General features: G+C 43.4%; 1 protein-coding gene across 3 annotated transcripts in view; it reads right to left on the bottom strand.

Moving 5' to 3' along the window:
* LOC139751217 (venom carboxylesterase-6-like) overlaps positions 1–26,705 on the bottom strand; it is a 60,482-nt gene that overhangs the window by 18,150 nt on the left and 15,627 nt on the right. For 2 of the 3 annotated variants that reach the window (XM_071666426.1, XM_071666416.1), the window contains exons 2-3: positions 3,070–3,280; positions 1,398–1,550 (exon numbers count right to left, since the gene is read on the bottom strand). In XM_071666426.1, coding sequence (XP_071522527.1) covers positions 1,398–1,550; positions 3,070–3,273 — 357 coding nt within the window. In that variant the 5' untranslated portion in view covers positions 3,274–3,280. Of the gene's footprint in view, positions 1–1,397; positions 1,551–3,069; positions 3,281–19,617; positions 19,675–26,705 lie in introns of those variants that run through there. The other variant, XM_071666436.1, reaches the window with a different exon arrangement.

The following is a 26,705-nucleotide window of genomic DNA, read 5'->3' as shown; positions in this document are numbered from 1 at the left end:
TGTCTAGTGAACCACAGTCAACACCCACACAATGAAACAAAGATCCTCCCAATACAACCCCATCTGAAAACGCTCAGTGCTTAACTCTATGAAACACTGTAAGACCCCCTCCCAACCATACTATTTCATAAATAACAACCAACCCCCAACTAAAACTAAAAATCTTACCCTTGCCTCACACTTCAGTAACCTCTACTCACAGAACCCTCCATCCCCAACAAATATATCACTGTCAACAAACGCACCAAAATAACTCGACAAGCACTCGAAAGAAAAAAAAAACGAAAAAAAACTCAGCTCAGTCTTAAACTCTATCAGAAATAGACTCATCAGAAACCACACTCCCCAGACGAACAACAGTCATACTTTCCCACAGACACTCTGGACATGATCTATCACTACAACACTATGAGCACCGTTCCAGGGTAACCAAAGACCACTCCTGCCCGCGGTGCGTCTTCGAACACCCACTACTCAACTGCCCTGTACTCCCTGCACACAAAAGCACCCACAACATCACTTTATGACCAAGTATCCCTACCAGTAGACGTGGCCAACTTCCTCATAAAGATATGAGGGGACTACTGGGGGAAGAAAGCGATGGGTAGGTACGTAATAATACCTACTGCCATTAACAGCAGACGGAAAAGAAGGGGAGAAGTACTTACAGCTGTGCTCTCTAGTAGTCAATTTACGTTTGTCAACACGTATTTGTCTGCGTTTTTGTACAGGTTATGCATTACATTCGTCCGCCTTTATTTATCTACTTAACTCCTCTGTCAGAGAGACTTAAATTCTGATATGATGATATTTACTTCGTCTTTACTTCTTTCAAGCTGAAGGAAATGTTTCCACTCGCCCAAACTGTCATTTCTCTCGCTCATTCCCCTGTTGTATCATCTGGATTTATAGTTCCGCTAGATTTCAAAGAACACATTGTTGTTGAAGGATTATCACAGCCACACACGAATTTAGAAGCAGTCATCATGCCGCCTTTCGTTCTCCTTTCTTCCAATTTGAATAACATTGAAAATTATTATTATCACTATTATTACTATTATCATTATCATTATTATCATTACTACTACTACTACTACTACTACTACTATTACTATCTTTATCATTATAATTATCATCATTGTTATTATCAGCGTTTTATTATCATTATCATTATTATTAGTAGTATTATCATCATTATTACTATCACTACTACTATTACTATATCATTATAATCATATTACTTTTATCATTATTACTTTCATTATTATCATTATTATTTCTATTATCATTATCATTATTATTATTATTATTATTATTATCAGTAGCTTCAGTGGGGAAGACACAATCAGTTTTGCCATCTGCTACAGATCTGAGGTCTTCGTCGACCTGTTACTCACGGCAGGAGTGAAGACATTGAGGTGGAGGCAGTCCTCTGAGCCGGTCACGTTCTTGACGCGGTGGGAAAATGCCAGGTAGTACACCTGCAGGCAGGGAGCTGGGTCCGCGGAGCCATCCCTCACGCCCTCCCACGGACCACTGGCTAACGGCGGCTGCAGCAGAAGGGGAGGAGCAAAGTGAGACATCTTAAGCGTCGCAACGGACGGGATATGGTCGAAGTGGTCGAGGGTATGGTCGAAGTGGTCGAGGGATATGGTCGAAGTGGTCGAGGGGTATGGTCGAAGTGGTTGAGGGATATGGTCGAAGTGGTCGAGGGATATGGTCAAAGTGGTCGAGGGATATGGTCGAAGTGGTCGAGGGTATGGTCGAAGTGGTCGAGGGTATGGTCGAAGTGGTCGAGGGTATGGTCGAAGTGGTCGAGGGATATGGTCGAAGTGGTCGAGGGGTATGGTCGAAGTGGTCGAGGGTATGGTCGAAGTGGTCGAGGGATATGGTCGAAGTGGTCGAGGGATATGGTCGAAGTGGTCGAGGGTATGGTCGAAGTGGTCGAGGGATATGGTCGAAGTGGTCGAGGGGTATGGTCGAAGTGGTTGAGGGATATGGTCGAAGTGGTTGAGGGTATGGTCGAAGTGGTCGAGGGTATGGTCGAAATGGTCGAGGGATATGGTCGAAGTGATCGAGGGTATGGTCGAAGTGGTCGAGGGATATGGTCGAAGTGGTCGAGGGATATGGTCGAAGTGGTCGAGGGGTATGGTCGAAGTGGTTAAGGGTATGGTCGAAGTGGTCGAGGGGTATGGTCGAAGTGGTCGAGGGTATGGTCGAAGTGGTCGAGGGATATGGTCGAAGTGGTCGAGGGTATGGTCGAAGTGGTCGAGGGATATGGTCGAAGTGGTCGAGGGGTATGGTCGAAGTGGTCGAGGGGTATGGTCGAAGTGGTCGAGGGTATGGTCGAAGTGGTCGAGGGATATGGTCGAAGTGATCGAGGGTATGGTCGAAGTGGTCGAGGGATATGGTCGAAGTGGTCGAGGGTATGGTCGAAGTGGTCGAGGGATATGGTCGAAGTGGTCGAGGGTATGGTCGAAGTGGTCGAGGGTATGGTCGAAGTGGTCGAGGGTATGGTCGAAAGCTTTGATCAAGCACCAGGTCAACTGGTTCACCTGTTAGATATAATCAAGACATTACGTTGAACATGAACAAAAAGTTTTGGAAAGCTCTCAAAAGTTGAACTTAACGTTGAACGGGGACAAAAAGATTTGGAAAGTTGTTCTTTTAAAAGATGAACATGGAGAACAGGAACAAAAAGTTGTGAAAAGTTGTTCTTTTAAAAGATGAACATGGGGAACAGGAACAAAAAGTTTTGGAAAGTTGTTCTTTTAAAAGATGAACATGGGGAACATCTCAGTGCATATCACGGATTACACAAGTATAAGAGGTGTATGTACGTATGTATGTACGTATGTATGTACGTATGTATGTATGTATATATGTATGTATGCGTGGACGGGCTGAACTCGCTTCATCATCTAGTTTCATGCGAGGATGGTTTGCGTGTTGTCCACTTACAGGATATTAAAAAGCCACTGACCATGTTAGGTGTGTGTGTATGTGTGTGTGTGTGTGTGTGTGTGTGTGTGTGTGTGTGTGTGTGTTAAGTCATAGGCTGCATCTTACCTTAAATCTCAGCTTGCCTGTAGGAGGCTTAGCGAAGGGGATGGAACGGTAGGCATAGAAAGGCACGCCCTTGGTGGAGTGTTCCCTAAGGCCGGAGACGCTGCCTTCCTCGGTCACAACCACGGGCGGGTCGGCCGCTTGGACCAACACAGCCAACGTCGTCGACGCCACCAGCAGTAGTAGAGTCATCACGGGCCTCGTCATTACCTCCCTGGCAGGAGGAGAACGTCAAACAGGTTATGATCGCTGTGTCAGCACGACGTCCCTGGATGAGGTGGTTTGAGGGCGTCAAAGAGCTGGTTGAGATGAAGCGGGAAGACGCTGTGAGGGCGTCAAAGAGTTGGCTGAGAGGAAGCGGGAAGACGCTGTGAGGGCGTCAAAGAGTTGGCCGAGATCAAGCGGGAAGACGCTGTGAGGGCGTCAAAGAGTTGGCTGAGAGGAAGCGGGAAGACGCTGTGAGGGCGTCAAAGAGTTGGCTGAGGGGAAGCGGAAAGACGCTGTGAGGGCGTTAAAGAATTGGCTGAGATGAAGAGGGAAGACACTGGAGAAAGTTGAGGAAAACAGCGAGTATGAGGACAAGACTGGCTGTGGGGGAGTCCGGCGACTGACAGACGCTTTGAGTCTAGCTGACGCAGTCTGAGTTCCTCCAAGGACCAGCTGACATCATCATCACTCAGAAAAACGAAAATCCTCGTTAAGACTCATTAGTAAACATTGGTGAATACTTAGTGTCTTCTCTGATGTTCGTTGTTTTCTCTCGCCTTCAATTTCTCTTCTCAGTAACCGCATGACGGGCTTAGGGAAGACGAGACGCATGGCACAATACCATGCAATATGTGACAAAGAATAGACAGATACACATTATCGTCCCATGGCATGCAACGAGAAATCAATAGGTGTACGGGTGATCATTACCTTGGGTCGAGATGAAGTTCATATTCATGTGAAGGGAGAGAGAGAACGGAGGACGACTAAGAAAATCGCGAGCTAAAACATGACCGTATACAAGGACGTGGACACTATTGGGCTGTCCATATACCAGGTGCTTTCAAAGTCGAGGAGGTCAGATGGAAGTCGAAGTCATGTAGGTTACAGACATTACCTGACTCGTTATGAGGTCAGTGTGGGGTAAATATGAATGTCCATTTTTTTTATACGTTTTTGCCTTCTCGTCTTTCCTAACTCCTACAACTTCTTCCTTCTCCTCAGAACTCTTAGTGATGATCTATATATATGTATTTACGATCCCAAACGAACGACAAACCACATCCATGTTCCTGTCAAAACCAGAAACCAAAAGACCCACACTATGTTAACATATTTCTCACTATGAAACCTGTAACGTATTTCAGAGACCAAGGCCCACTAGTCCCTGGACCTTCTGTATACTCTGTATCTTCTATTGCACCACCGCCCATAGGGGTTGGAGTGCACAATCAAATAGCCGTTCTTTAGGGGAACAAAAATCAACCAAGTTCTTCCAAACCTCACACCAGTCTTGTACTGGGCACTTATTACGAGCAACGTGCCATTTCAGCTGGAAGTTGGGTCTACCTTCCCCATCCCATCTGTGTCGGCACTCCTCATATACCTTATGCAACCATAAAACCTTCCTCCAAGGACAGATGAATGAAATATTGAAAGTAGTCGATATTCAAAGCAACGAGCCAAAAGAAAAAAAAATCGTACATATTTTGAAAATGTTAAAACCCAACAGGTCTTGGCCCAGGCAACTGAAAGATGTCAACAGACAAACGACGTTTCTAAATTGTAAAAATGTCAGAATGAAAAATAGCTTCTTGAAGAAAATATGAACCAAATGATTACAAGGCCTTCCGTAAAATACCAGTTCAAAACTATAGGATCACATAATAATAATAATAATGATAATAATAAAGAAGAAGAAGAAGAAGAAGAAGAAGAAGAAGAAGAAGAAGAAAGAAGAAGAAGAAGAAGAGGAGGAGACGTAGGAAGAGGAAGATAAGGAGGAGGGTAATGGATAGGTGAGTGGCTGCGAGTCAAGTGGAGGGCAGGACAAGTGACCAGAGGACTGGGGCCGGATGGAATCGTGTAAAGAAAACGTTGTAAGGAGACGCAAGCAGGTCAAGAGTTGTAAAGTTGCAACTACATGTAATATGAGGGGAAGCTCTTAACTAGATGTCACATGAGAGGAGACTCCTAACTAGATGTCATACGAGAAGCTCTTAACTATATGATGCGGTGAAAAATCAAGTAAGAAAAAACTTCCAAATGGACATGATATATGGGGACAAACGTTGCATGTTTAAGACTGCTCGACATCACCATACACAGTAGAAATTTTATGATACGGATGTAGGGATGTTCCCCTTGCCTCTCTACGTCCTTCCTTCATCTTGTGGTCTAGTGTTGGTAAGTTTTGTCCATTAAGTAATCTTCCTATCCATTGACTAGCCCCCTCATCCCGTCCAGTAGCACAATTCTCTATCCTTCTTTTTCGTTTATATATTCACCTGCTCCCCTGTCCATGGGCTTATTTTCTACCGCCGCAGGGACGATACTAAGGTATGGCCAGATTCTGGCTGTATTTCAGACAACACAGAGTCTCAGAACAACTGACTGACCTTTCCCGGTCCCGTAAAGACCCTGTAAAGACGAGGAACATAGCGAAGATTTCGACGAGAACACAAGCGAGCACATAGCTTCGCTGTATTCTTCACGGTCATCGAGTATTCCACAAAGTTTGCCTTCTTGTCTCTTGTTAAACCCCCTGGTGAACCAACTGGATATTAACCTGAGCAACAGGGCAGTCGAGTAGGCCATCCCACCTTCTGACGTGGCACGAGGAAGTCACCAAGCTGATGAAGGGAATTGGACTTGGGCAGACAGCCATCCTCGTCTTGAACCAAGATCCAAACCTTACTGTGGGACCTCCATCTGGATCATCAGCCATTCCACAATCTCCCCACCCTCTCCATGTGATGCTGCAGGGTAGGGAAATGTGCACTTGGGCAGAGGAAGTGAGGATAAGACACAGTGAGACGACGAGCGTAATCATAGTCAGGTGTGAATGAGGTATAATGGTTTGTGGATGTGTCCCCTGTTATGTTTATTAGGATGGTTCACACAAGTGTCGCGTCTGAGTTGAGAAAAGGAAAATAAAGGAGAGAGAGAGAGAGAGAGAGAGAGAGAGAGAGAGAGAGAGAGAGAGAGAGAGAGAGAGAGAGAGAGAGAGAGAGAGAGAGAGAGGAGTAGGAGGGAGACAGGACGAAGCCAGAGTTGCGTTATTCTCAGACCATGCTCAATGCACCACCAACAACAGCAGGGGCACCAGCCTCAGAATACAGACGCTGATGACGCTGCTCTAAGCCCCAACACACACACACACACACACACACACACACACACACACACACACACATCGTCGCGCGTTGCCCCTTATATAGCACATCGACCCAATTCATTCCATCCCATGGATGTTTCTCACCCTCCTGAATGTTCAGGCCCCAGTACCTCAAAGCATCTGTCCCCCCATCCTTCTATATCCTTTTCACTCTCGCCCTACTCCTTGTTCTCTCTCTACTCCCCATACGTAGATCCTCTTAGTCAGTCTTCCCTCACTCATCCTCTCCGTACGTCCGAGCCACATCAGCAGACCATGGTCAGTGGTCACCTCTGGCAACCAACTACAACATTACCCACATCAGTCTGGGGTTCGCCTCCTTACATTCTCTCACACATTCCTGCAACTCCTCCTTCGAAAGAATTCACATCTCTTCCTTAACTCTCGGCCTCACATCAACCCTTGACTTTCAACCCAGAGACATTCTAAAGCCATTCGTCCCTGTTCTCCGTGAGCTTAGTTTCCCTCAGGGTTAGGATATCCAGGTTCCACTCATGAAACATACTACCTGTCTCTCCCTTTTCTCATCCAGGTTGCATCCACACACCTTCAGCCATCCCAGCCTGAGTCTTCGAGGAGGATGAGCCTTCGAGGAGGATAAGCCCTACCCGCTCCACTTCTTCCCTTCTAACTTTCAGAAACTGAGACACAAGGAGGAGAGGGTTCCCAGCCCACCGCTCTCGTACCTTTAACTTCCAATTATCACTAACGTCTCTAACTTCAAACCTAAACCCGCTTCTCTAACTTCCAACACTCATCCATGTCTCTACCTCTCAACCCACACCCACGTCTCCACCTCCCGACCCTCACCCACGTCTCCACCTTCCAACCTAACCTCATACCTCTGGAGTCCCCAGTTTCCTCTCTGCTCCCAGTATACACTTAAGTTCCCACTTCACAGCCAAAACCCTGGCCTCCACATGGCAACGGACCAGCTACTCAACACCAAGTCCACTTAAAATCCACGTCCTGTGTCTCAGCCAGTATATCCAGCCTCCACGCACGCCTACACGCAGCCTTGATCTGTCTCTGGATTATACAGCAGCGACGGACATTACCCCTACCAATGCAATCGACTGGTACCGAAGGCGGCAATGTGGCGGCCAGCGATGCTAAGTAGGCCTGGGGGCCATGGTTGATGACGTAATACGTCCAGCAAGCCGTCGTCCCCTTTACCCTCCCACTTTCCATTACCACACTTTCGTCTGACCAAACCTAACCCATTTGTTGAGCTAACTTCATCTAATTTAACTTGATTGGCGTGGTAGAAGTCCACCACCAGAGCCTAGCCACAAATCGGATTTAGAGAAGAAACCCGACTCAGATGGAGCGACCCCCTGGCAGAACCCAGACCAAGAGTGAAATGGACCCGACCCTAACAGGTTTGGGGACCCAGCTGTGGCGGGACCAGTCCTGATGGGCCAAGCTCTGACCTGACCAAGCCCTGACAAGAAAATCACTGAAGTATCCAAGCCAGACCTTACGGCACGTACACCTAAAGGATCAATCCTTGGCACGCACACACACACCCCTTGATGATCACAAGCCCTGAGATGTTCACCAACATAGAACCTACCCCAGAGAGACCCAGCCCACACGAATCCAACCCAGATAGACCCAACCCCAATGGGCCCAACGCTGACGGACACATCCAAAGTAGACCCGTGATAAACAGACCCAAGCTAGACAGGCTTAACCTAGACAGACTAGGCACAGATGGGCCGTGTACAGGTTAAACCAGGACCTTTGACGACCATCAAACGGAGTCCACAAGGGTGTCCACATCAAGGCTGGGCCAGTGGGTGAGGCTTATCCTGCAATCACTTATGTTTCATTGGCTTACATAATGACATTAGATATCCGTTGATAAACGGAAGACAGACTTGTGCCAGGTATGGGAGGTACCGCGGAGGCACGGCAAGCCCCCTAGCTTGGAGTTGGACTCGATCGTTGTCACTTCAGACTTCTCTCGAGTGAGCGCTAGGCGATATCCTTGCCTTTATGGCAAAATCTTAATGCAAGTACTTTTACGTGATAAAACACATTTTCATCTTCGTCCGGCTTCTTTGTCCGTCGTTGCTTGATAAATCTTCAAACATTTGAGGAAGTAGTACCATTCCCTGGCATACCACAGGGCATCTCAAGTCTGTTGACTGCTTCTAAATACGTGCCGAGAATGTATTTAGATAATATTGAGCATTCGATGTTGCCAACGCGCCAATGCAATCCCTCTCGTAAAGAGATCCTTTTTTTTTTTTTTCCGGGATGAAGAGGCAAAGCCAATGGGAGGATAACTCCGGTGGATGAAGACCTAAAAATTTGCTCAAACTTGCCGTATAACGCTACCCTGACTCCAAGCCTGTGTTGAGGACAAGGGTCTTGGGTAGGTTCACTTTGTGTTGGTGGTGTCTCATGACGCAGCGGTGGACGACGCACAGATCAGACAACGTCTGTGTCTGGCTTTCTGGATCAAAGAATATGTTACACTCAGCAAAGTATATCAGATGCTTACGGTAAGCGTTGGTGCTTCCATTCTGAATGCGTTGAAGCGAGACTTGGGCGGTGATTACTGCTCTGAAAAGACTGAACTTCTATAGTACCAGTTTCAGCAGTCAGAATCTCGAAATATTACTGCAAAGGAAAGATTTTACGTGGCACTGGTATGAATAACATGGGTTGAGGAGACCAGGTGAACGACCACGAAACCTAGGATTGTAGCGAGTTGTTTTGGGGAGCATAAATGTCTGTCTCTGGAGGCTTGTGCTTGCAGAGATTCCTTAAGCCTCCCTCCAACTCCAAGCTAGGAGGGCTGCTGCAGCAACCTGCCTCCGCGGCACCTCCCATACCTGGCACAAGTCTGTCTTCCGTATATCAAAGGATATCTAATCTGCCATAATGTAAGCCAACGTAACATAAGTGATTGCAGGATAAGCCTCACCCGCTGGTCCGACCCTGATGTGTGCAGCATTAATGGGACCCTGTTTGTTGGTCGTCAAGGATCTGGGTTTAACCTGTGCTCGGCCCATCTGTGCCTAGTATGTCTAGTTAAGCTTGTTTAGCTTGGTTCTGTTTATGACGGATCCATTTCGGATCTGTGTGGGTTGGATTTGTGTGGGCCGGGTCTCTTTCGGATAGGTTCTTCTATGTTGGGTCTGCCTGGGTTGAGTCCTTCATGGTGAGCATCTCAAGGCTTGATTTAGCATGGGTTGTGTGTGCCAGGGACAGATCGTTTAGATCCGGGTGCCATATGGGCTAGGCTTGTCTGGGTTGGGTATCAGGGTTTGCCTTGTCAGGTCTTGGTCATGTCAGAGCTCAGCCCATCAGCATTGGTCTCCACAGCAGTTCGTATGGGTTAGGTCTGGATCGGGTCAAGTGTTATGTGTGAGATGGAGAGACTGTATGTTATGAGGACAGAAATAAGAGAAGTCTACGTGTGGGGTGAAAAAAAAAGGGGCCAAAGGAGCGACACACAACAGCCAATGAAGTGGTGGCTCACTGCGCAGCCGTCACTCATCCTCCCGATACTTATGATGTTGACGATCCGTTAGATTTTATCTAAAGAAAGATTTAGGGATTGACTGGACAATCCCCCTCTTAGATTCATCTGAAAGTGAAAAAAGAAAACAGCATACGAGATAAAATGCAGATCTGATGCAAGGTAAAAAAAATGTGAATATACGTCAGATATGGACAAAGGTAATGACACTCATGGAATTAACATCTGAGGATGACAGAGAATTGATATCATAAACTTTTAAGCATAATCTCGTTGAAGAGTAAATGTAGCATCATGCTGAAGAATATTAGAAGATGACTGTGAATACAAACATTTTGTTTGTTAATCCAGTGCCTACCTCTTATTCTGTTCATACAGGCTAGCCTAATGCTAAACAAACTAATCGTGTCGCATATCTTAAGCTGCCCCTACTCACTTCGAGTAGGCTACCCCTATCACTTCGACTAAGCTACCCATTATTTCTATTAGGCTAACCCTCATCACTTCGCGCGTACGATATTAAGCTGAATAAATATACTAACCACGAAATATTACCAACTTATACATAACATACTTACACTGTACGCTACCTGGACTTTAGGACGTGATCGTACAACCAGAGCGATACTAGAATTAATATAATTCTAATATCGCTCTGGCTGTACGAGTAACTTCCTAAAGTCCAGCTAGCTTACAGTGTGAATATGTTGTGTATGAGTTGTTAGCAATTCGTGGTTAGTATATTTACTTAGTCTCGTATGAGCGAAGTGATGAGGGGTAGCCTAGTCGAAGTGATGAGGGGGTAGTTTAAGTGGTAGATCATGAGATTTCCTAAAATTCAACCATATCTGCGCAGGCTTGCAGGACTTGCTTGCTTAAATGTGTGTATCACTTACGTTACTTGAGATTTTCAAAACACAAAATGATAAGTATCAAATCTATCTAGAAATATAAAGGATCAAAATCCCAAAACTAATATTTTTTTTTCTTTCTTTAATAAGATGACGACTGAAGACGCTACAGAAACACCCCACGCGGATTGCTAAGAGGGCAGACCGCTTTAATGTGGCGTATATTCTCCCACCACTAAAAGAATTGGAAATTAGACGTCGCTGGCAGAGGCATGGGGGAAGATGTCTCAGCGAAAAGGAAAAAAAAAAAGTCCTTGGATACGAGAAATTCAAGGCAATGGAAGGCCAATAATAATCCAGTGTGGATCTTTCAGATCAATGAATCAGCACTGGTGTCTATAAGAGAGGACTCATTTTCCCTTAAAAATGGATACCTCCTAAAGCCTCTTACTTCCACTCTGTCTTCTGCAACTAGGATTCAAAGAGAACAGAATGTTTCGTGAAACATATGAATTAGCTCCTCTCCCGATCTGCTGAGTTTTCACCTACATAAGAAAGCCTATGTATATGTAGAGTCAAGAGTAAACTTTCTATGCAATCTATAACTAATAATGATCAAATAACAGTTAACACCATGGAATGGAGACCACCAAAAGAACCAGCCCACAATACGAGCAAAAGTTAAGAATCATATATATGAGGGTGAAATCGCACTTCAGTAGTTTATATACTTCTAATCAACATGTAATTTTTCTATACATGTGGCACGACACGTTTCATGGAGACAGTCCACCTCATCAGGTGCCAGTACTTAAAAGTTATTTAAATCCAGCATCACAAAAGGAGCTAGATCATCTGACCAACAGTAACCGTAAAAGGGGTTAATCGCTCTTCAGCGGGAGTTCATATGATTTTCTTCATTGAAACTTAACAACACACATTTTTCACGGAGGAAGTCTGCCTCATCAGGAGTAAACAATTGACAGTTTCAAATCCCAACACCAGCACCACACAGTGGGGATGTTTGTGGTTTAAGGGGAGAGGTTGTGTGATGGTTAGCGAACTGTGTTTTCACCTACTACTCTTACGGTTTCTTGTCTTGCTAATTCTTTCATAATGATTTGGGTTGATAATAGAATGTGCTGTAAAGTTAACCTGAGGATAAGACAGATTCAGTGACATTACGAGTAGCTTAATCCAATGAGAGAGTAAAATGCTACTGGGTTGTTAAGGTCTACAGGATCGTTTTCTTGCCAATGTTTCTCAGTAGCATTACTGTGGTCACGTTCTGGATGACTATGCCAATAGCATTTCGCAGTTTCTGTTTTACCTGTACAGTCAGTATCTATACATGCCCCACATTTATCGGCGTAAACATTCCCAGTTTCCTCAGAATTTTTTTCGCTTTTAATTAAGACCTGACCGATAGGTTTGGCATATTGGAAGGCAACAGTAAAATCACTGCTTTTCAACACCTCTCTTACATTAGGAGAATAGGTCAACACCAAACATTTGGATATATCATCCTTTTCTACACTGTTGTTACTACATGTATTAAATGTCTTCCTGGCTTTCTAGTCTGCTTTGTTCACAAAGCCCTTATGTGGCTACATTCGTCTTCTAGACCTGTGGGATCACATAACCGCACAGTGCTCTAAAAGAAAATGGACATACCTACAGACATTTTTTCAGAATATCACGTGCTGGAAAATAATATATAAGTCTCAGCTTTGGTAAGCTTACTGGAGGTCTTGAAAGATAAGTGATCAGGTTCCTTTGTAATCATCGCATCAAGAAACGGCGACGGCTTCTTGATCCTATACAGTCTTGAATTTGATGTTGGGTTGGATGCTGTTTCATTTATCAAAGAAAACGTCACAATTTTGGGAAGATGGCTATGAGACGAGGACCACACATCAACAATATATCTAAGCCAAATTTCAGGATGGTTGCAGAGAGAAGTTAGGATCCCACTTTCACTATATTTCATAAGTAGCAGGGGATTTCCCATAGTTAGACCAAATCATTGTCTTTGAAAATTACCCTCACCATCTTGGAAAACATCATTGGAAACACAAAGTTCTATTAAGTCCATGTAAGTTTTTATGACTAGGGGAGAGTTGAAACTGAGATCGAGTAATTTCCTCCTTAAGAAAGTGATGGTTCTTTCAATGGGAACTTTGATGAACAAAGAATTCACATCAAAATTAAAGAGTTTATGTTCCGGCAATGTTCATGCAAGTTAATGTGTTTGAGAGAAAAAAGAGGGTGTGCTGAAATGGTCTGAACATATGGAGAGAATGAGTGAGGAAACGCTGACAAAGAGGATGTACGAGTCAGGTGTGGAGGAAACATGGAGAGACGGGAGACTAAATTGGCGGTGGAAGGAAGTGAAAAAAAAAGTTTTGAGTGATCGGTCCTCAAAATGCAGGAGGGTGAAAGGCGTGCACGGGATATGGTGAACTGGAACTCCGTGGTATACAGGGGTTGACGCGCTTGGACTCAACCTGGGCATGTGAAGCGTCCGGGGTATATCATGGAAAGATCTTTGGAAGCCTGGTTGTGGATAGGGAGCTGTGGTTGTGGTGCATTATACATGACAGCTAGAGAATGGATGTGAGCAAATCCGACCTTTCTTCCGTTTTTGGCGCTACCTCGCTAACGTGGGAAACGGAACAAGTTGTAATTCACAAAAACCTGGTGTAGATTTTAATACTTGGCGAGTTTCTTCGACACCGTGGAAACTCAAAATCTTAGCCGCCTTCGCAGCAGCACCCGGCCTTGGCAGTCCACCATAGGAGTCCCAGCACCCACCCACACAGCACGGCTTAACATGCCTGCAGCTTCCTCAAGGTATCTATAATGCCCCTCCTCGCTAGCACAGACGCAGTTACCTCTACGGTTCTTTTCCTTCATATGTCTGATAATACTAGGCTGTCTAGAATATTTCAATAATACTAAGCTTAGGCTGTCTAGAATATTTCTCTAATACTAGGCTGCGTAGAAATTGCAATAAACTAGGCTTCTATAATATTTTAGCTAGGCTGTCTAGAAAATTTCAATAATACTAGGCTTAGGCTAAAATATTTCTATAATACTAGACTGCCTAGAAATTGCAATAAACTAGTCTTCTATAATATCTTAGCTAGGTGGTCTAGAATATTTCTACAAAACTAGGCTGTCCAGAATATTTCTGTATGTATATCCTACATTACTGACAGTAATGGTAGGAACATCTTTGTTCCGGAGCGGTTCATTACTTCAAATGACGACCTTTGGCTCCCACTTCTCCTCGTTCCCTCCACCTCTGACACATATATCCTCTTGGTCAATCTTTCCTCACTCATTCTCTCCATGTGACCAAACCATTTCAAAACACCCTCTTCTGCTCTCTCAACCACCCTCTTTTTATTACCACACATCTCTCTTACCCTTTCATTACTTACTCGATCAAACCACCTCACACCACATATTGTCCTCAAACATTTCATTTCCAACATATCCACCCTCCTCCGCACAACTCTATCTATATCCTACGCCTCGCAACCATATAACACACACACACACACACACACATATATATATATATATATATATATATATATATATATATATATATATATATATATATATATATATATGGGTATGTATATTTGCGTGTGGGGACGTGTATGTATATACATGTGTATGGGGTGGATTGGGCCATTTCTTTCGTCTGTTTCCTTGCGCTACCTCGCAAACGCGGGAGACAGCGACAAAGCAGAATAAAAATAGAATATATATATATATATATATATATATATATATATATATATATTATTATTATCATTATTATTATTATTTCATTTTTGCTTTGTCGCTGTCTCCCGCGCCTGCGAGGTAGCGCAAGGAAACAGACGAAAGAAATGGCCCAACCCACCCCCACACACATGCACACACACACACGTCCACACACGCAAACATACACACCCACACATCCCAACGTACACACATATATACACACACAGACACACACATATACACAAATGCACACAATTCACACTGTCTGCCCCTACTCACCCCCATCGCCACCCCGCCACACGCGGAATAACATCCCCTTCCCCCTCATGTGCGCGAGGCAGCGCCAGGAAAAGACAACAAAGGCCCCATTCGCTCACACGCAGTCTCCAGCTGTCATGCAATAATGCCCGAAACCACAGCTCCCTTTCCACATCCAGGCCCCACACAACTTTCCATGGTTTACCCCAGACTCTACACATTCCCTGATTCAATCCACTGACAGCACGTCGACCCCGGTATACCACATTAATCCAATTCACTCTATTCCTTGCCCGTCTTTCATCCTCCTGCATGTTCAGGCCCCGATCACTCAAAATCTTTTTCACTCAATCTTTCCACCTCCAATTTGGTCTCCCACTTCTCCTCGTTCCCTCCACCTCCGACACATATATCCTCTTGGTCAATCTTTCCTCACTCATTCTCTCCATGTGCCCAAACCATTTCAAAACACCCACTTCTGCTCTCTCAACCACGCTCTTTTTATTTCCACACATCTCTCTTACCCTTACATTACTTACTCGGTCAAACCACCTCACACCACATATTGTCTTCAAACATTTCATTTCCAGCACATCCATCCTCCTGCGCACAACTCTATCCATAGCCCACGCCTCGCAACCCTACAACATTGTTGGAACCACTATTCCTTCAAACATACCCATTTTTGCTTTCCGAGATAATGTTCTCGACTTCCACGCGTTCTTCAAGGCTCCCAGGATTTTCGTCCCCTCCCCCACCCTATGATTTACTTCCGCTTCCATGGTTCCATCCGCTGCCAGATCCACTCCCAGATATCTAAAACACTTCACTTCCTCCAGTTTTTCTCCATTCAAACTTACCTCCCAATTGACTTGACCCTCAACCCTACCGTACCTAATAACCTTGTTCTTATTCACATTTACTCTTAACTTTCTTCTTTCACACACTTTACCAAACTCAGTCACCAGCTTCTGCAGTTTCTCACATGAATCAGCCAACAGCGCTGTATCATCAGCGAACAACAACTGACTCACTTCCCAAGCTCTCTCATCCCCAACAGACTGTATACTTGCCCCTCTTTCCAAAACTCTTGCGTTCACCTCCCTAACAACCCCATCCATAAACAAATTAAACAACCATGGAGACATCACACACCCCTGCCGCAAACCTACATTCACTGAGAACCAATCACTTTCCTCTCTTCCTACACGTACACATGCCTTACATCCTCGATAAAAACTTTTCACTGCTTCTAACAACTTGCCTCCCACACCATATATTCTTAGTACCTTCCACAGAGCATCTCTATCAACTCTATCATATGCCTTCTCCAGATCCATAAATGCTACATACAAATCCATTTGCTTTTCTAAGTATTTCTCACATACATTCTTCAAAGCAAACACCTGATCCACACATCCTCTACCACTTCTGAAACCACACTTCTCTTCCCCAATCTGATGCTCTGTACATGCCTTCACCCTCTCAATCAATACCCTCCCATATAATCTACCAGAAATACTCAACAAACTTATACCTCTGTAATGTGAGCACTCTCTTATCCCCTTTGCCTTTGTACAATGGTACTATGCAAGCATTCCGCCAATCCTCAGGCACCTCACCATGAATCATACATACATTAAATAACCTTACCAACCAGTCAACAATACAGTCACCCCTTTTTTAATAAATTCCACTGCAATACCATCCAAACCTGCTGCCTTGCCGGCTTTCATCTTCCGCAAAGCTTTTACTACCTCTTCTCTGTTTACCAAATCATTTTCCCTAACCCTCTCACTTTGCACACCACCTCGACCAAAACACCCTATATCTGCCACTCTATCGTCGAACACATTCAACAAACCTTCAAAATACTCACTCCATCTCCTTCTCACATCACCACTACTTGTTATTACCTCCCCATTATCCCCCTTCACTGAAGTTCCCATTTGCTCCCTTGTCTTACGCACTTTATTTACCTCCTTCCAGAACATCTTTTTATTCTCCCTAAAATTGAATGATACTCTCTCACTCCAACTCTCATTTGCTCTCTTTTTCACCTCTTGCACCTTTCTCTTGACCTCCTGTCTCTTTCTTTTATACATCTCCCACTCAGTTGCATTTTTCCCTGCAAAACTCGTCCGAATGCCTCTCTCTTCTCTTTCACTAATAATCTTACTTCTTCATCCCACCACTCACTACCCTTTCTAATCAACCCACCTCCCACGCTTCTCATGCCACAAGCATCTTTTGCGCAAGCCATCACTGCTTCCCTAAATACATCCCATTCCTCCTCCACTCCCCTTACCTCCTTTGTTCTCACCTTTTTCCATTCTGTACTCAGTCTCTCCTGGTACTTCCTCACACAAGTCTCCTTCCCAAGCTCATATGAACGCGCATCGAGTTGAAAACGACAGCATACTTAGGGTCATTGATCTTTCTTCATCAGTTCTCTAATTTTCTCAACATTATTCTACCTTTATGTGGGTGCTCAGAAATTAGAGAACATAAGAAAAGAGATTAATAACTCAAAACATGTTGTTGTTTTCAGTTGCATGTCCACTGGGGAAAACCAGCTCCCAGTTTACACACACACACACATATATATATATATATATATATATATATATATATATATATAAATATATATATATATATATATATATATATATATATATATATATATATATATATATATATATATATATATATGTGTGTGTGTGTGTGTGTGTGTGTGTGTGTGTTGGGCCCTTCCTCGTCTGTTTCCTTGCGATACTTCGCTGACGCGGGAGACGGCGATTAAGTATAATAAAAAACAATATATATATATATATATATATATATATATATATATATATATATATATATATATATATATATATATATTGTTTTTCATAATTGATCGTCGTTTCCTGCCAACAAGGAAGCGCCAAGACCAAACGAACAAAAGCCGCATCTGCTCACATCCACTTTCTACTTGCCATGTGTAATATACAAAAACCACAGCTCCCTGTCCACATCCAGGCCCCACAAAACTTTCCATGGTTTACCCCAGACGCCTCACATACCCTGGTTCAGTCCATTGACAGGACGTCGACCCTGGTATACCACAACGTTCCAATTTACTCTACCCTGTGCACACCTTTCATCCTCCTGCACATTCAAGCCCCGATCGCTCAAAATCTTTTTCACTCCATCCTTTGATTCCCAATTGGTTGCCTCGTTCTCCTTGTTCCCTCCACTTCTGACACTTATCCACTTTATCAACCTCTCCTCACTCTTCCCTCCATATGTTCAAACCATTTCAACACCCAGTCTTCCGCTCTCAACCACACTAGTTTTATTACCACACATCTCTCTCTAACCCTTTCATTACTTACTCGATCAAACCACCTAACACCACATATTGTCCTTAAACAATTGATTTCCAACACATTCACCCTCCTCCGTACAACCCTATCTGCGTATAGCCCATGCCTCGCAACCATATAACATTGTTGGAGCCATTATTCCTTCAAACATACCCATTTTTGCCCTCCCACAGAACCATCTCTCTTCTCACACATTCTTCAGCGTCCCCAGAACTTTCGCCTCTTCCCTCATCTTATGACTCGCTTCCTTTTCCATGGCTCCACTCGCTGCCATGTCCACGCCCGGGTGTTCAAAACACAATTTTCATTTATGATACTGGACACCCAATTACCCCCTTCCAGTTACATCCTCAACTGTAACATTACTTACTTTCCCATTCAAATCACCCATCAACACTGATGACGCACTAATTCATTCATCTGCTCTTAAAACACTTGCTTCTCATGATCTTTCTTGTTATGGCCAGGTGCATATGCATTAATAATCACCTACCACTCGCCATCTACTTTCATTTTTACCCACGTCAGTCTAGAATTCACTTTCTTACACTCACACACTTCCACAACTCCTGTCTTAGTAGTGTTACTGCTTCCTTAGCCCTTGTCCTCACACCTACCCCTGACTTTATTTCTAAAAAACATTCCAAACCATTCTTCACTTTACCATTGAGCTTTGTTTCACTCAGAGCCATAACATCCAGGTTTCTTCCCTCAAATATGCTACATATCTCTCCTCTCTCCTCTTGGTTTCATCTTCACACATTTAAACAACCCAGCCTATGCCTTCGAGGAGGATGTGCATTCTCTGCTTAGCTCCTTCTGTTCCGTCTTTTAGAAGCTGAAATTCAAGAAGGAGGGGATTTCCAGCCCCCCAGCTTTTCGCCCCCTTAAGTCGCCTTCTACGAAACGCGGGGAATACGGAGGTAGAATTCTTTCCCCCCTACCCAGGGATGTGTGTGTGTGTGTGTGTGTGTGTGTGTGTGTGTGTGTGTGTGTGTGTGTGTGTGTTTGTGATGTAAATATGATTCTCCTATCGTAAACTGCGAATATAACCAATCATAGGACCTTACGAACCGTCTATCTGACTTACACCGACATCGTAGTCTGCTAAGGACCTTACCAAAATCGTAACCACTGAGTTCAACCTAAGATTGTAGACTAGCTATTAAACCATTTGAAGACTAAAACTGAAGGAACGATTTTAATATAAATACATATATAGAGATACGGAAAACACACAGTTTAATAGACACATTCAAGCACTGTTAAGAATAAGAATTGTAAATGCACTGGAGATGAAGTTGTGAACGGCAGAGGAGCGAGAGAGAGAGAGAGAGAGAGAGAGAGAGAGAGAGAGAGAGAGAGAGAGAGAGAGAGAGAGAGAGAGAGAGAGAATGTTGTGGCGCTCACCTATACACGTCCTCCCCGGACGTCAGCTTCTGAGGACTGACGGGCCAGGCGTATAAACCCCTCCCACCGATCAAACGGACAGCGCACTTCTCGCCCATCTCGTCACCAATCAGCAGATACTTATGAAATGACCTATTAATCAACTCTTATCATCTGAAAGTGCCCTATTATAAATAATAAACAATAATCATCTAGGCTAGCCTGTATTGTCACCGTAATATTATTCTCTTCCTTATTTCATATAAGCCAACCACGTTTGAGCTACGAATAATTTCCACTATCAACGTAAAGCCAGAATTCTTACGAGATGTAGAATTTAAATGGTTACATTTAAAGATTAATCGATGACAGAAAATTATGAATCTCCGGAGATTAAAGGTGAAATGCGGCTCTAGTTAGAAAAGTTAGCTATAATCCCAGGGAAGAGTACGAAGAGTGGAGTCAAGAAATCCAGCTATATCCGATAATCAAATAACGTAATATATATATATATATATATATATATATATATATATATATATATGTATATTTCTCACATACATTCTTCAAAGCAAACACCTGATCCACACATCCTCTACCACTTCTGAAACCACACTGCTTTTCCCCAATCTGATGCTCTGTACGTGCCTTCACCCTCTCAATCAATACCCTCCCATATAATTAACCAGGAATACTCAACAAACTTATACCTCTGTAATTTGAGCACTCACTCTTATCCCCTTTGCCTTTGTACAATGGCACTATGCACGCATTCCGCCAATCCTCAGGCACCTCACCATGAGTCATACATACATTAAATAACCTTACCAACCAGTCAATAATACAGTCACCCCCTTTTTTAATAAATTCCACTGCAATACCATCCAAACCTGCTGCCTTGCCGGCTTTCATCTTCCGCAAAGCTTTTACTACCTCTTCTCTGTTTACCAAATCATTTTCCCTAACCCTCTCACTTTGCACACCACCTCGACCAAAACACCCTATATCTGCCACTCTATCATCAAACACATTCAACAAACCTTCAAAATACTCACTCCATCTCCTTCTCACATCACCACTACTTGTTATCACCTCCCCATTTGCGCCCTTCACTGACGTTCCCATTTGCTCCCTTGTCTTACGCACTTTATTTACCTCCTTCCAGAACATCTTTTTATTCTCCCTAAAATTTAATGATACTTTCTCACCCCAACTCTCATTTGCCCTCTTTTTCACCTCTTGCACCTTTCTCTTGACCTCCTGTCTCTTTCTTTTATACATCTCCCACTCAATTGCATTTTTTCCCTGCAAAAATCGTCCAAATGCCTCTCTCTTCTCTTTCACTAATAATCTTACTTCTTCATCCCACCACTCACTACCCTTTCTAATCAACCCACCTCCCACGCTTCTCATGCCACAAGCATCTTTTGCGCAATCCATCACTGCTTCCCTAAATACATCCCATTCCTCCCCCACTCCCCTTACTTCCATTGTTCTTACCTTTGTCCATTCTATACTCAGTCTCTCCTGGTACTTCCTCACACAAGTCTCCTTCCCAAGCTCACTTACTCTCACCACCCTCTTCACCCCAACATTCACTCTTCTTTTCTGAAAACCCATACAAAGCTTCACCTTAGCCTCCACAAGATAATGATCAGACATCCCTCCAGTTGCACCTCTCAGCACATTAACATCCAAAAGTCTCTCTTTCGCGCGCCTGTCAATTAACACGTAATCCAATAACGCTCTCTGGCCATCTCTCCTACTTACATACGTACACTTATGTATATCTCGCTTTTTAAACCAGGTATTCCCAATCACAAGTCCTTTCTCAGCACATAAATCTACAAGCTCTTCACCATTTCCATTTACAACACTGAACACCCCCTGTATACCAATTATTCCCTCAACTGCCACATTACTCACCTTTGCATTCAAATCACCCATCACTATAACCCGGTCTCGTGCATCAAAACCACTAACACACTCATTCAGCTGCTCCTAAAACACTTGCCTCTCATGATCTTTCTTCTCATGCCCAGGTGCATATGCACCAATAATCACCCATCTCTCTCCATCAACTTTCAGTTTTACCCATATTATTCGAGAATTTACTTTCTTACATTCTATCACATACTCCCACAACTCCTGTTTCAGGAGTACTGCTACTCCTTCCCTTGCTCTTGTCCTCTCACTAACCCCTGACGTTACTCCCAAGACATTCCCAACCACTCTTCCCCTTTACCCTTGAGCTTCGTTTCACTAAGAGCCAAAACATCCAGGTTCCTTTCCTCAAACATACTACCTATCTCTCCTTTTTTTCACATCTTGGTTACATCCACACACATTTAGACACCCAAGTCTGAGCCTTCGAGGAGGACAGAGCATAGTGCCATTGTACAAAGGCAAAGGGGATAAGAGTGAGTGCTCAAATTACAGAGGTATAAGTTTGTTGAGTATTCCTAGTAAATTATATGGGAGGGTATTGATTGAGAGGGTGAAGGCATGTACAGAGCATCAGATTGGGGAAGAGCAGTGTGGTTTCAGAAGTGGTAGAGGATGTGTGGATCAGGTGTTTGCTTTGAAGAATGTATGTGAGAAATACTTAGAAAAGCAAATGGATTTGTATGTAGCATTTATGGATCTGGAGAAGGCATATGATAGAGTTGATAGAGATGCTCTGTGGAAGGTATTAAGAATATATGGTGTGGGAGGCAAGTTGTTAGAAGCAGTGAAAAGTTTTTATCGAGGATGTAAGGCATGTGTACGTGTAGGAAGAGAGGAAAGTGATTGGTTCTCAGTGAATGTAGGTTTGCGGCAGGGATGTGTGATGTCTCCATGGTTGTTTAATTTGTTTATGGATGGGGTTGTTAGGGAGGTGAATGCAAGAGTTTTGGAAAGAGGGGCAAGTATGAAGTCTGTTGGGGATGAGAGAGCTTGGGAAGCGAGTCAGTTGTAGTTCGCTGATGATACAGCGCTGGTGGCTGATTCATGTGAGAAACTGCAGAAGCTGGTGACGGAGTTTGGTAAAGTGTGTGAAAGAAGAAAGTTAAGAGTAAATGTGAATAAGAGCAAGGTTATTAGGTACAGTAGGGTTGAGGGTCAAGTCAATTGGGAGGTAAGTTTGAATGGAGAAAAACTGGAGGAAGTAAAGTGTTTTAGATATCTGGGAGTGGATCTGGCAGCGGATGGAACCATGGAAGCGGAAGTGGATCATAGGGTGGGGGAGGGGGCGAAAATCCTGGGAGCCTTGAAGAATGTGTGGAAGTCGAGAACATTATCTCGGAAAGCAAAAATGGGTATGTTTGAAGGAATAGTGGTTCCAACAATGTTGTATGGTTGCGAGGCGTGGGCTATGGATAGAGTTGTGCGCAGGAGGATAGATGTGCTGGAAATGAGATGTTTGAGGACAATGTGTGGTGTGAGGTGGTTTGATCGAGTAAGTACCGTAAGGGTAAGAGAGATGTGTGGAAATAAAAAGAGCGTGGTTGAGAGAGCAGAAGAGGGTGTTTTGAAATGGTTTGGGCACATGGAGAGAATGAGTGAGGAAAGATTGACCAAGAGGATATATGTGTCGGAGGTGGAAGGAACGAGGAGAAGTGGGAGACCAAATTGGAGGTGGAACGATGGAGTGAAAAAGATTTTGTGTGATCGGGGCCTGAACATGCAGGAGGGTGAAAGGAGGGCAAGGAATAGAGTGAATTGGATCGATGTGGTATACCGGGGTTGACGTGCTGTCAGTGGATTGAATCAGGGCATGTGAAGCGTCTGGTGTAAACCATGGAAAGCTGTGTGGGTATGTATATTTGCGTGTGTGGACGTATGTATATACATGTGTATGGGGGTGGGTTGGGCCATTTCTTTCGTCTGTTTCCTTGCGCTACCTCGCAAACGCGGGAGACAGCGACAAAGCAAAAAAAGAAAAAAAAATATATATTCCATGTGTGGCGAGGTGGCGATGGAAATGAATAAAGGCAGACAGTGTGAACTGTGTGCATGGGTATATATGTATGTGTCTGTGGGTGTATATATATGTGTACATTGAGATGTATAGGTATGTATGTTTGCGTGTGTGGACGTGTGTGTATATACATGTGTATGGGGGGTGGGTTGGGCCATTTCTTTCGTCTGTTTCCTTGCGCTACCTCGCAAACGCGGGAGACAGCGGCAAAAAAAAAAAAAAAAAAAAAAATATATATATATATATATATATATATATATATATATATATATATATATAAATATATATATATATATATATATATATTTTTTTTTCATACTATTCGCCATTTCCCGCGATAGCGAGGTAGCGTTAAGAACAGAGGACTGGGGCTTTGAGGGAATATCCTCACCTGGCCCTCTTCTCTGTTCTATCTTTTGGAAAATTAAAAAAAAAAAGAGAGGGGAGGATTTCCAGCCCCCGCTCCCTCCCCTTTTAGTCGCCTTCTACGACACGCAGGGAATACGTGGGAAGTATTCTTTCTCCTCTATCCCCTATATATATATATATATATATATATATATATATATATATATATATATATATATATATATATATATATATCCCCTATATATATATATATATATATATATATATATATATATATATGAAGGTGAAATCGCACTTCAGTAGTTCATACAATTCTATTTACAATGCAATTTTCTGTACATATGGCACGACATGTTTTGTGAAGACAGTCCACTTCATCAGGTGCCAGTACTTAAAGTTATTTAAATCCCAACATCATACTTGCTTCCCCCGTTCAGCACCAATCTATATAGAACAAGCACTGCTTGCTTCGTCTGGCCGTAAACCGCTGTAAGGGAGAGATTATAAGGGGTCATGTGGCGGGATTTAACCTGGGTACTTATTTTTTTTTTTTTTATGTTTTTCTGTTTTGTCAATTATCTCATATTGATTTGGTTAAAGTTGGGATGGGCTTTAAAACTGCCTGGGGACAAATTAAAGTTCTTAGTATTAGCAATAAAGGCGGATTCAATGACGCTCGTTACGTGTGGCATAATCAGTCGAGGAGTGTAGAATAACGGGATTTTCAAGATCTTTGGCCATGGTGATCATTTTCATGACAAAGTAGAGCAATCGCATTTTTGTGGTCATCTGCATGACAGTGCCAATAATAACACCTCTCTTATAGTTTTCCCGGTCTGGCGTATATAAACATCTTAACATGCCTTGCATTTGTCAAATGCAAGATATGTATAAATGGTTATAGCATTAACCGAATCATTATGAGAGAAATGACAAAACATTACCTTTAAAAAAAAAAATTTGTTCAAGACGCACACCACCTACCCACTCTACCCCCGCCACAAGTCAACTCCCTCTCAAAGGTTACTGCCAGACAAAGCGGACAGCGGTTGTTGGTCTGTACAAGATTGTACCAGACGGCGAGACTCAAATGTGATGTTGGGATTTAAATAACTTTAAGTACTGGCACCCGATGAAGTGGATTGTCTCCACGAAACATGTCGTGCCACATGTGTAGAAAAATTACATGTTAAATGAAATTGTATGAACGACTGAAGTGTGATTTCATCACACTGTCATCACGGACTGTTGTGATCATATATATATATATATATATATATATATATATATATATATATATATATATATATATGGTGATGTGAAAAGGGGATTGAGTGAGTATTTTGAAGGTTTGTTGCATGTGTTTGATGATAGAGTGGCAGATATAGGGTGTTTTGGTCGAGGTGGTGTGCAAAGTGAGAGGGTTAGGGAAAATGATTTGGTAAACAGAGAAGAGGTAGCAAAAGCTTTGCGGAATATTAAAGCCGGCAAGGCAGCGGGTTTCGATGGTACTGTCGTGGAATTTATTAAAAAAGGGGGTGACTGTGTTGTTGACTGGTTGGTAAGGTTATTTTATGTATATATGACTCATGGTGAGGTGCCTGAGGATTGGCAGAATGCTTGCATAGTGCTATAGCACAAAGGCAAAGAGGATAAACGTGAGTGCTCAAATTACAGAGGTATAAGTTTATTGAGTATTCTTGGGAAATTATATGGGAGGGTATTGATTGAGAGGGTGAAGGCATCTACGTAAGAGCATCAGATTGGGGAAGAGCAGTGTGGTTTCAGAAGTGGTAGAGGATGTGTGGATCAGGTGTTTGCTTTGAAGAATGTATGTGAGAAATACTTAGAAAAGCAAATGGATTTGTATGTAGCATTTATGGATCTGGAGAAGGCATATGATAGAGTTGATAGAGATGCTGTGTGGAAGGTATTAAGAATATATGGTGTGGGAGGCAAGTTGTTAGAAGCAGTGAAAAGTTTTTATCGAGGATGTAAGGCATGTGTACGTGTAGGAAGAGAGGAAAGTGATTGGTTCTCAGTGAATGTAGGTTTGCGGCAGGGGTATGTGATGTCTCCATGGTTGTTTAATTTGTTTATGGATGGGGTTGTTAGGGAGGTGAATGCAAGAGTTTTGGAAAGAGGGGCAAGTATGAGGTCTGTTGGGGATGAGAGAGCTTGGGAAGTGAGTCAGTTGTTGTTCGCTGATGATACAGCGCTGGTGGCTGATTCATGTGAGAAACTGCAGAAGCTGGTGACTGAGTTTGGTAAAGTGTGTGAAAGAAGAAAGTTAAGAGTAAATGTGAATAAGAGCAAGGTTATTAGGTACAGTAGGGTTGAGGGTCAAGTCAATTGGGAGGTGAGTTTGAATGGAGAAAAACTGGAGGAAGTGAAGTGTTTTAGATATCTGGGAGTGGATCTGGCAGCGGATGGAACCATGGAAGCGGAAGTGGATCATAGGGTGGGGGAGGGGGCGAAAATTCTGGGAGCCTTGAAGAATGTGTGGAAGTCGAGAACATTATCTCGGAAAGCAAAAATGGGTATGTTTGAAGGAATAGTGGTTCCAACAATGTTGTATGGTTGCGAGGCGTGGGCTATGGATAGAGTTGTGCGCAGGAGGATGGATGTGCTGGAAATGAGATGTTTGAGGACAATGTGTGGTGTGAGGTGGTTTGATCGAGTAAGTAACGTAAGGGTAAGAGAGATGTGTGGAAATAAAAAGAGCGTGGTTGAGAGAGCAGAAGAGGGTGTTTTGAAATGGTTTGGGCACATGGAGAGA

This window comes from Panulirus ornatus, chromosome 1 (assembly GCF_036320965.1).
Source record: "Panulirus ornatus isolate Po-2019 chromosome 1, ASM3632096v1, whole genome shotgun sequence".
In the NCBI taxonomy this organism is placed as follows: domain Eukaryota; kingdom Metazoa; phylum Arthropoda; class Malacostraca; order Decapoda; family Palinuridae; genus Panulirus; species Panulirus ornatus.
The sequence above is the reverse complement of the archived record's forward strand: the minus strand, read 5'-3'. Positions and strand labels throughout refer to the sequence as shown.